The sequence below is a fragment of the Contarinia nasturtii genome, unplaced genomic scaffold (assembly GCF_009176525.2).
Source record: "Contarinia nasturtii isolate CC-2019 unplaced genomic scaffold, AAFC_CNas_1.1 Cnas_scaffold_350, whole genome shotgun sequence".
Classification (NCBI taxonomy): Eukaryota; Metazoa; Arthropoda; class Insecta; order Diptera; family Cecidomyiidae; genus Contarinia; species Contarinia nasturtii.
The window spans coordinates 2,650,882-2,661,109 of record NW_022197705.1 but is presented as its reverse complement, the minus strand read 5'-3'; the positions used below and the strand labels follow the sequence as shown (position 1 = coordinate 2,661,109).

The 10,228-nt window shown below is 33.8% G+C and overlaps 4 protein-coding genes across 4 annotated transcripts in view; all 4 read right to left on the bottom strand.

Annotated features, from left to right (window-relative positions):
• Positions 1 to 26: 26 nt before the first annotated feature.
• On the bottom strand, positions 27 to 2,335 carry LOC116338017 (polycomb protein eed-B). The gene is made up of 8 exons (XM_031763042.1): positions 2,058 to 2,335; positions 1,878 to 1,968; positions 1,717 to 1,780; positions 1,469 to 1,640; positions 1,048 to 1,390; positions 825 to 986; positions 710 to 750; positions 27 to 640 (listed from the first exon to the last, which is right to left on the bottom strand). The coding sequence occupies exons 1-8, from the start codon at positions 2,121 to 2,123 to the stop codon at positions 272 to 274; spliced, it is 1,308 nt and encodes a 435-aa protein (XP_031618902.1). The 5' UTR covers positions 2,124 to 2,335; the 3' UTR covers positions 27 to 271.
• A 274-nt stretch (positions 2,336 to 2,609) lies between these two features.
• Positions 2,610 to 6,530, bottom strand: LOC116338294 (protein ECT2-like). The gene is made up of 4 exons (XM_031763435.1): positions 4,078 to 6,530; positions 3,706 to 4,008; positions 3,265 to 3,639; positions 2,610 to 3,190 (listed from the first exon to the last, which is right to left on the bottom strand). The coding sequence occupies exons 1-4, from the start codon at positions 6,197 to 6,199 to the stop codon at positions 2,742 to 2,744; spliced, it is 3,249 nt and encodes a 1,082-aa protein (XP_031619295.1). The 5' UTR covers positions 6,200 to 6,530; the 3' UTR covers positions 2,610 to 2,741.
• Positions 6,531 to 8,351: 1,821 nt separating this feature from the next.
• LOC116338134 lies at positions 8,352 to 9,406 on the bottom strand. The gene is made up of 2 exons (XM_031763214.1): positions 8,656 to 9,406; positions 8,352 to 8,574 (listed from the first exon to the last, which is right to left on the bottom strand). The coding sequence occupies exons 1-2, from the start codon at positions 9,313 to 9,315 to the stop codon at positions 8,506 to 8,508; spliced, it is 729 nt and encodes a 242-aa protein (XP_031619074.1). The 5' UTR covers positions 9,316 to 9,406; the 3' UTR covers positions 8,352 to 8,505.
• Positions 9,407 to 9,651: 245 nt separating this feature from the next.
• The window catches only part of LOC116338258, a 1,355-nt gene continuing 778 nt past the window's right edge, over positions 9,652 to 10,228 (bottom strand). The window contains exon 3 of the mRNA XM_031763388.1: positions 9,652 to 9,712. Within this exon, the coding sequence (XP_031619248.1) occupies positions 9,652 to 9,712 (61 nt within the window). The remainder of the gene's footprint in view (positions 9,713 to 10,228) is intronic.

Below are 10,228 nucleotides of genomic sequence, written 5' to 3'. Positions count from 1 at the left end.
AAATAAAATATTTAAAGAAAAAAAAATGGTATTCTTATTACTTTATTATGACGAAACCTAAACATTTGGTTTGGAATACACGGTTCTTACTTCATAATAAATTTATGAAAAAAATTACGAATAAAATGTAAAAAATGACGAATAAATGATGAATGTGTCGAAACAAAAATTAGTAATTTAGTAAATTGGGCAGTAAATATTCTTACTATAACAAATAAAATTGAGAGAAAATTACAATTTTTATGAAAAAATTTAAATAAAAATGTGGCAGTTAAGTGTATTTATTTTCACGGTCCCATCGCCAAATAGTACCATCGTCGCAGACGCAAATCAAAATATTACCATCACGTGAAAATGTGGTTTGTCGAATGGCCGTTGTACACTTTGGATGCGTTAACGTTGCAGCTCGTATTAGTGTCGGATCCGGAGTATTGATGTCCCATAAGAATACTTTTCCACATTGATTTCCCAAGGCCATAAACTTGCAATGATAATCCAGTGCAAAACGAATGAACCAAATTTCACATTCTTTGTATTCGAAACGATGTAAAATCGATGCAGTCGAATCACCATGCTTGAATTCATTGGAATTTTCATTCAAGCGGCCGGGTTTCCAGCACACTATCGAATTTTCGCATGACTATAACAGGAGAGAAAACATTTCTTTTAAAATTTCAACTGATTTTCATTGCATTGACTTCAATTTTACCTTTGACATAACATAGTCGCCAATCCAACGCACACAATCAACTAAAACGTAAAATTAAATAGAAATTAGTCAAATTAAGTGAGTCATTGTGTTTTTTGTGCTGATTTTTCCTTACCATAATTTCGATGAATTTCTCGGGTAGAATACTCAGGAAAATGTTCGTTAACCGTTTTGAAAGGACGTTCACTTTTGTTAACATTGAATGTGTTACTGTTTTCAATGCCTTCTTTAATCTCTGGCTTATCCAAAGACCACAATTTCAACGAGTGGTCCATACCTAAGACGAGTATAACAGAAGTAAATAGTGCCGACTAAAAATAGCTTTATTTATTACATACCCGATGACATGATTCGATTGCCATGCATGTCAAAATCGGCACTCAACACTTCATCGCGATGACCTTCGACTCCGCCAAAAATGGCAACGCAAACATCCGTTTTAATGTTCCACAAACGAAGCGAATGATCTTTGCTCGCCGACAATAGTAGATGCGGTCGTTTTGGATGAAACTTAAGTTCATTGATGGCATGACCATGCCCGATATAATATTTATTACATGTCATTTTAATGACATTGAACACACGAATAACACCACGATAACCAGCCGCGGCCAACACCGGATATGTAATACCACCTTCTGTCAATTGTGACCAACAACATGTATAGAAATTCTCCGTAGACTATTCATAATAATAATAATAATAATAATACAAATAAACCAATAATCAATTTAAAACAATCGTAAATATAAAACTTACATCTGGATCTGAATAACATTGAATCAAACGTAAACCGCCATCTTTTAAGCAAGTGTAAATTGATACTCGATTACTTCCAACCGATGCGAATGTGGGCAGTTGACCGGGTCTCAAAAAATGATTAAACTGTGTTCCAAATAATGGCGAACAATGATCTTCTTTCACATAATTTCTAAAATACATTTATTCAAACAATATTTTGAATTACGAAATACGAAAAGAAAATGAAGGTAACAATGAAAACTTACTTGAATTTAAATGTGCTCTTAACCACTTTTGGTGTTTTTGACTTTCTTCGGCCGCGCTTGTTACCTAAGGGGAGAATCACAAAATAAAAGAATAAAATTTTAAATAATCGATAAGTAATCGGAAAATAATTGTAAAACAATCTTTTGTCCCTTCTTGTTACCGTTTGTGATTTTATTGTTGGTTGGTGTACCACTACGACTGCGTGAAGTTGTGTCCGTATTACTTGTGCTCGTTAGACTAATAACATCGTCCTAGATACGATGAAGTACACAATCGAATGAAATAGACATAAATCCGATGGAAAACATATGCAAAATTTTCAATTATTTCGAATACTTACATTTTCATCGCCCGATTCAAAAGTGATATCAGTATTGATGGAATTTTCATCGTGTGGCTCTGTCATGTCTGGATGGTGTTTTTTTTTATACACAATTCTTTGCTCAAAACAAATTCACGATTTTGATACACAATATATACAGAAAGCAATGAAAGTACTCAAAAATGTGAAAAACCAAAAAATAAAAACCAATTACAAAAATATACAAAACATTTTCGTTTGTACCGCACAACACAAAGAAAAACTAAACACAAACAATGTGTGTAATGCTTTTTAGCGCGACCGGTACTAATTACTAATTTGTGTCATTTTGACAGATGGCATTCATTCAGCGCACACAACAAGCATTAAGTTGGCTACATAAGGAATATATACAGAGGCACCATATTCAATTTTTTTTACCTTGGATTTCAAGAAATATATTGAATGTGGTCAGTTTTTGGGGTATCTTACATTTTTTCAAAGATTGAACCCATAATGATTTTTGATTTAAAAAATAAATAAAAGATCAAAAAAACTATCTTTCTTTTATTAATGTGAATTTATTTCGTCTGTTTGTCCAGAAACAGTGTTTGAACATTCGTTTTATTTATATGATAGAAAAATGTATTATTTAATCATTATTCATTAATCAATCGTTGTTAACTACTAATTTTGTACTCAATGATAAAGAGAAAAGAGTTGTTATTCATTCGAAAAGAATTGAAGTACTTTCTTCAGTGTGCCAAAATTGATGTCAATGCCCAATTCGTGCGATTCACGACACTGTAGAAATTGTTCGTAGTCAGTTTTATGTGCTTGTGCTGCCATTTGTTTGGCGCAAATTTTCAAATACTCCATTTTATCGTGTTTTTCATTTATTTTGAAGCAGAGCATCTCGTCCTTTACTTCAATTGCAAAGACACGTTCGCTATCTTTCATGTCATAGAGACGTGAAATTGAGTTGATCGGAATAAGTCGAATGTGTTTGTATTGTTTACCCCGTGCCTCTCGGATTTTACATATTTCAATGTAATCGGTAAATAAAAATAGCATCAATCGGTCATCACGTGTGCCAAAGCATTTTGAGAGTTCGGTGACCTCACATTCAGATACAAATCGTCGATTTGAGGACAGCAAATCTGCTGGACAGACTGTAAAAAATATGAAATACATCGATTAATCGTCTGAACAAAACGGTTTCAACAAATTTGACGAATTAACTTACATTCAATGTCATTGATGATATTCAATAGGGCGGTATATCCTTCAGTTTTTCGCTTGTCTTCATTTATGTAATTATTGACATCTTTTATTGCATTCAATGCGTTCTCCAATTCTTTGTGGTCGGGATTTGATTTTGGTGTATGCTTCAGAATATCCTTAATCAATAGACTTAGAAACGGTAGCCGTTGAACCGGTTGTATCATAAGCTCTTGAAGAGTTTGTCGGCCGCATTGTGGTTTTGATTGATTTATCTTCAAAAATGCATGAAACTTTGGATTTTGTGCGATACATTGCAATAGAGCATTTTTCATCTGCTCGAAATAATTGACATAAGGTGGATATGCTTTGAGTAATGCATCACGATGGTCAAGTATCACTATGCCGATAAAAGAAAAAAACATTAATTTGAATTATTTTTTTTTTAAATTTGATTTCAAATTACCTTTGCCGATTAGACAGTCTTCCTTCCAGTTGGAGTGCATCTCCCGAAAAAGGTCCAACATACGTGAGTGTACGTCAAAAATGGGCAAGAAATTACTGAAAATTGCTCGCAACTCTGATTTATTAATTAATTCCTCATCTTTCTTGCCAATCATCTCTTCCAATGGCTTCTGGAATTCAGACATGATCAAATTCAAAATGCGAACGTAATTTGTTTCAGTCGAAAATAAATCCATAAAGTGATTGAACCGCATTGATTTTGCCTTTTTCGATTTTGGCGTATTTTCTATACTACAATCGGAATCTGAAGAGAAAAAAATTGAAATGAAAAAATTCGAAGAAAAAAATATAATGGAAATGGATTTTAACGAACCTTTTGCATCTGGTTTTGGACTATTTGTAAAATCCAAAAAGCTGCCCGACATCGACAGTCCTGCATCAGATGTTCTTCGTTTGTTACCAGTTGCTAGAACTGAGACTGAAATCCGTTTTCGTTTGCGTTGCATGGTTCTTGATAATGTATCACATTTATCGGTGGCAGTCGGTGTGTTGGCACGATTTGCCAAATAGTCACTGAACAAATGCTGGTTTTCATCAGCAATTCCCTTTTGAATTGTATACCAAAACCAATCCGACGTCAGAGAAATTGGTTGTGGCCGTTGTTCTGGCACGCCCGAATCAACCACATCAATATTTTTCACTGGCACACTTTCTTGTCTTGTCTGCCCCTTTACTTCCGTTGCAACCGATTGGAATTCCATAACATCAGGTTCGGGCACAGCTGCAATTGTGTTTGAATTCATGGTGCTGTTTATCAAATTACGACACGACAACATGCTTATTTCATTTGGCATCACAAATTTATCATCATCATTTTCGGCTCGTTCCACGCATGACGTATTTAACATTTTTCTCGGCGTTTTTGGTGTCAAGCAAAATTCACGTTTCGTGCGATTACTATTTGTGATGCGATCTTTGAGTCGATTCAGTTTCTCTTTAACTGGTCGCTTTAATGTTTCAATAAATGTACTTTCCATCGATGTAACCGAACTGATTGATGCATTTGGATCGATTGAGTCGCGTCTGGCGCGAAACATATTCTTGATGGGATTTTTCATACCAGCAAAACTCATGCTACGGCTGAGTGAACGTGTGATAGATCCACTACGAATAAGTTTTGGTTTTTTTGCCGAATTAAATTGTGCGGCAAATGTATCTGTTGAAATGATTGAAATATTATCGAAACTGTCACGTTTTCGTTTTGACATTTCTTTGTTGAGTTTGTCCGAATTTTCATCCTCCTCTTGGATGTGATGCAGAATGGGTGATAAATCTCGTTTTATTGGCGACAAATTAACTGGCTCTAGAAATAAGTTTTCTTCATTGCCCGGCAAAATGATGCCGTTGCGTCGCTCATTGTGTTTGTATGTTTCTGGTGTTTCAGGAATGGGAGGACAATTTGGCACAGCATTTGATCCGCTTGCTACTGAAATTATTTTCGGTGGTGATTTTGGGACCAGATTTCCCTTTTCGGGAATCTGAGTAACACTGTTTGCCAAAACTAAATGCGAACATTCTGGATCATCAAAATCGGTTGGAATGCCACCGTTTGCTTTCAAAACGTCAACCATTTCTTGATGTTCGTCGGGTGAAAAACCGTAAAAGCAAATGTGAAGCCCTTCAAATGGCTTCAATTTGTGATTTTCAATGAATTTGGGATCGTTTGCTGAGAAATCAACCTCGTCACGGTGTTCCCATGCCGCCTCAATCCATCCAGACTGCACAACTGTAACACCGAAAATTTTGGCATAGTGATATTTCTTGCCGGAGCTCGTTGGTGAAATTAAATGTGTGCAACTGTCATTCATATCTTTCCGAATCGAACCGCCCATCGCATGTATTTTTTCAAATAAACGTCGTAATTCGTCTTTTGCTTTTGCTTTGTCTTTAAATGCATGAAATCCAGAGAAACACGTGACAACACCTTTCATAGCTAAATTGTAGCGTGGTTTTTTGACATAAGCAAGACCACTGCCGGACTTAGCTAGTTGTTGTAATGCAATCGGTCCGTAAATTGGTTGCTCACTTTCACGAATCGCTTTAAAATTCTCCCCGCTAAATTCGGACAGCACAAAAAACGTCAGCCATTCTGGATCGTCGATAAATTCAAGTCCAGTTTTTGATAACAATACTGGAACGTTGAACGATTGAGCGGCCGATGTGACATTAACATCATTTGCAACGGAACCAATCAAACAAATTCGCTGTTTTGGCATCGGTTTGGTCGCGGTTTCAACGGTGCACAATTCTTTTTCCATTTTTTTCGGCGATACAACTGTGATTTGAACTTTTTTGTTAACTAAATCGCCGTGATTTTCCTTTCCTTCGAAAAGATTTTCGATTAATTTCACATTAACCGATGGTGCAATTAATCCTAACAATTCATTATTACATGCAACAGCACCTGTACTATTTTTTGTATAATCACTGCTCATCTCATTCGCTGATTATTTTTTTTTTCTTCCTTCTGTATTTTAACCGTTTATATGAGTATTTTATCAATGAAACAAATCAATACTTTTACGAAAATCACTTTTTCCAAAATAACATAACATTCGATTGTATTTATCATCGAGCTAAGTGTATATGTCATTTGTAAAATGGTCGTTGCACACACACTGTATTATTTTTCAATGAATGAGAAAACATTCAAAGAAATTATCATAATTTTTATTATTTCTTTAGATTATGCGATATTGAAATATTTAGAGAAAAACACTGGACCACACAAAATTCCATATAGAAAAAAAAAAACGGAATAAATAAAAAGAGTTGGAGTAAATTTACTTTTCGACAGATTATGTTATTATTTGAATGTTGTTAACGTATTTCGTTTAAGCGTCGCACGCAGTTGTGTGTGTGTCTCTCTTTTGCGCGCACACATTTGTTACAACCATCACACAGCTCACAGTTGCGGTGCGGATGAATATGCATGTTTGTTTTATTTTTTGAATTGTGATGCACATTGTGCATGTGTGAAAGAGACAAACGCATGTGTTTCATTCTGAAAACATTCAGCAACATCTCTCATTCACCCATGTAATACAATAAGTCGGTATGTTTCATCATTTGTCATATTTGAATTCATTTTCAGTTTGAACAGCTCCATGTTCAGCGAAATAAAATTACTTTTTCAACAAAATAATAATAAATTCGATTTAAAAATCTTAAACTTGTAAACAAGTTTTATATAAAAGATTTTTATAAAATGATTGCATCGCTTTCATAATGAATTTAAAAAAAAACATTTTTAATCCATGTAAAGAACAAACAGTGAACGCGACCCAAATTATATTTTTCTGTAATATAATTTACGTACTTATAGTCTTTTGAAAATATTCTCAATATCAAAAAAATCTCACATGAGAGATTTCTACGCAAAAATACACAAATTGACATTAAAACACCAACCATTTTTGGATTTTTTGATCATCTCTGAGATTTTCTTTTCCAATGCCATAAAATACCCTGTTTCTGGATGAGTTTGCGATCAAGAAGTTTCGTTGGTAATACAAACATCACATAAATCAATTGAAAGTTTGCAAAATTATTGGTGACAATATTTGAAGAAATAAAAAAAAAAAACAATTTTTGGTATAGAAGGAATTCACCTCATTGTCTCTTCCAACAAAAATCATACACATTATTTGCCATGTAATGAATATAATTTAATCAGTTCACTTGAAATAAATGGGACCTTATATGCAAACAATAAAAAAGTAATCTATTAAATAATTTTCAAAAAATAGAATTTTTGTTTTCGTCAAAAACCATATTCAGATTAATTGTCCAGTAATGCTGCCAAACCAATTATATGAAATTGGCCACAGTGTTGACAATAGCACAATTAAAATTATGAGTGGTTCTTGGCACCGTGGTATTGTTGTGAATGGCTTAGTACCATTCGACAAAGTGGCAGTCATATTCGATACTTTATCTGGTACGGCATGTATGATCACAATGAGATTTGAAGGCATCGTTTCAATTAGTTGTAAGGGTCTGACTCCAGTTGCTGTCGAATTCACACCACCATTTGTGCTAATTGATCCATTTGGTATAGATGATTGTTGCTTTGAGTGAATTTCGATACAAGTTATTTGGAACCAAACCATGGACCAAATTACGAATGAAATAAAAAAATGATGGAAAAACCTTGATTTTTTATTTTTCATCTTTATTTCACAGTTTCTAAACTTTTAAAACGATATTCGTATTTGTGATGATTTCAACTGAAACTAAATTTCTTAGTTTTTTACGTGCTGCTTTTATAGTTTGAAAACTATCGCACCGAATTTATTGGCAGCAATTCTTACTTTATGAATTTATTGGTGATCGATTTTTATTTCTGTAAAAAAAAATTCGTTTGCAATCAAATGGTTTCATTGGTCACATCATAAAATGTTATTGTGCTGTTACAGTTGATTGAGTACAATTTTCAATTAATCACACTGAGTCATCCGATGATGTTATCAATTTGACACGTCATAGCTGATTCATGCTCGCAACTATTTTTTTAAAGAGCATTGAAAATGATTTTTCAAGAGCAAAAAAAAAAATATATTTCTATTTGAATAAAATTGCAAATGCTTTCATGGTGCAAATAAAATATAATTTAATCAGTTCACTTGAAAGAGATTGGAGCCTATGTAAACAATAAACATGTACAATTTAAATATCTTAATGCTAAAATGGTTTCTCATGGTTTTTCACATTCGATTTTATGCGGACACAACAATCACGTTTATTTAGGACACAAAAGAGATGGAAGACATTGCGAAAGTGTAGGCGCAAACGCTTGACCAGGATCACACTTTGAAAAAAAAAATATAAATTATTATACATATATTGTAGCGAGCGGTGATCAAACTATATCAAATTCATAAAAATTTACCTTCAGATGTGCGCAATAAAGCGTGTTTCCGGTACGGATGCAAGAAACATATGAACAAGGATCATTCGCTACTGCTAATAAACCAGTTTTTATGCCCATGATATTCACAAGTGGGCATGAGCTGGGACCAGTTGTTTGTGCGGTTATTTGTCGGGCTGTAGTTCCAGAAGTTGAAACCGTGACATTTATATTTGGCCGTTGAGTAGTTTGGATGGGTCGTGCCGTAGTTCTCGATGTTGAAACGTTGACATTTATATTTGGCCGTTGGGTGGTTTGAATGGGTCGTGCTGTAGTTCTCGAAGTTGAAACGTTGACATTAATATTTGGCCGTTGAGTGGTTTGAATGGGCCGAATTGTTGCTGTCCCCGATGGCTTGACATTTATAATCGAAATAATATTCGATGGTGTTGGCGCTGGTGTTTGAAGTTCAACAACAATATTGCCACTGGCTGTAGTTTGTGGCTTAGTCGTATTCACTTTTGCATTTACATTACCGGATGTATTAACGGCATCAATTGGCCTCTGTATCGTTTGCTGCTGGCTTCCTTGTTGTCTTGATTGAATTCCAATGGAACTTAAGTCATCACAAATCACAAAAGAACTGTATGACAAGCATATTACAAAAATCACCAAGAATTTTGATTTCTTATCTTCAAACATGATTTTTAGTCACTCGTTATTCACTAGGCTCTTTTCAATTGATGTTAATGGGTTTCGATTTCAAGTCAAACTAAATGCCATGGCTCAAATACCTCATTTTTATAGGTCAAATATCATAGTAAATTTCATAGACGATATTTTTTCCTCTATTTATTGATAGGTTTATGCTTCAAACGACTGTTATTAGATTAATAAAGTGATCGATATCTTTTCGAATTTTATTGGGGGAATTAATTTTATCATTTGATTTCTGCGCAATCAACATAGCTTTGTCGAATAATGAATTGCACCAACCCCGCTACGTCACTTGAGTTTTTTTATAAACTTTCTACAATACTAAAACTTATCGGAGAGATTTCTATTCGAAGTCAGTAAGCGTTTTCCAGTATTCCATATTCTGTGAGCAAAAAAAATAGAACACATTTTTTTCGAATGAAATTGACATAGTTAAAAAAAACAAATAGTATAGAAAATATCGTCATAGAATTTATTTATTGGAACGGAATACATTTAATCTATCGACCAAACGAAATATATAGTAAATATTTCTGGGAAACAAATTTAAAACATATTTTTTACAACCACATTTAATAGAACTACTAAACAGAATCAAGCTTATGGGATCGTTTGGTTTGAGAAAGCAATAATAATCTGTATAATATCGAAGGATTGAAGAATTTTCATGAAATGAGTTATTGAAGTTGCTGAAATCGATGACGCTTTAGAAGTGAAAAAAAAACGCTGTGAAAAATTACAATTTCATGCAATTATTTATTGTGGTTTGAGTTGGAAGTACAATTTTTTCAATAAAAAATATAATTTATAAATCGATTTCTTTAATTCTTTTTTAACTTCTTAGAGACTGTACCTCAGATATATTTGGGCTTTTCCCTAAGATTATCGAGCTCTTATA

Excerpts from the sequence above, each read along its gene's own strand:
- LOC116338294 (XM_031763435.1), bottom strand. The coding sequence starts at position 6,199 with ATGAGCAGTGATTATACAAAAAATAGTACAGGTGCTGTTGCATGTAAT. Across the intron at positions 4,009-4,077 it reads TCCAAAACCAGATGCAAAAG|ATTCCGATTGTAGTATAGAA; the intron begins GTTCGTTAAAAT and ends TTTTCTCTTCAG. Across the intron at positions 3,640-3,705 it reads AGACTGTCTAATCGGCAAAG|TGATACTTGACCATCGTGAT; the intron begins GTAATTTGAAAT and ends TTATCGGCATAG.
- LOC116338017 (XM_031763042.1), bottom strand. The coding sequence starts at position 2,123 with ATGACAGAGCCACACGATGAAAATTCCATCAATACTGATATCACTTTT. Across the intron at positions 1,969-2,057 it reads TTGAATCGGGCGATGAAAAT|GACGATGTTATTAGTCTAAC; the intron begins GTAAGTATTCGA and ends CATCGTATCTAG. Across the intron at positions 641-709 it reads GCGACTATGTTATGTCAAAG|TCATGCGAAAATTCGATAGT; the intron begins GTAAAATTGAAG and ends CTCCTGTTATAG.
- LOC116338134 (XM_031763214.1), bottom strand. The coding sequence starts at position 9,315 with ATGTTTGAAGATAAGAAATCAAAATTCTTGGTGATTTTTGTAATATGC. Across the intron at positions 8,575-8,655 it reads TTTATTGCGCACATCTGAAG|TGTGATCCTGGTCAAGCGTT; the intron begins GTAAATTTTTAT and ends TTTTTTTCAAAG.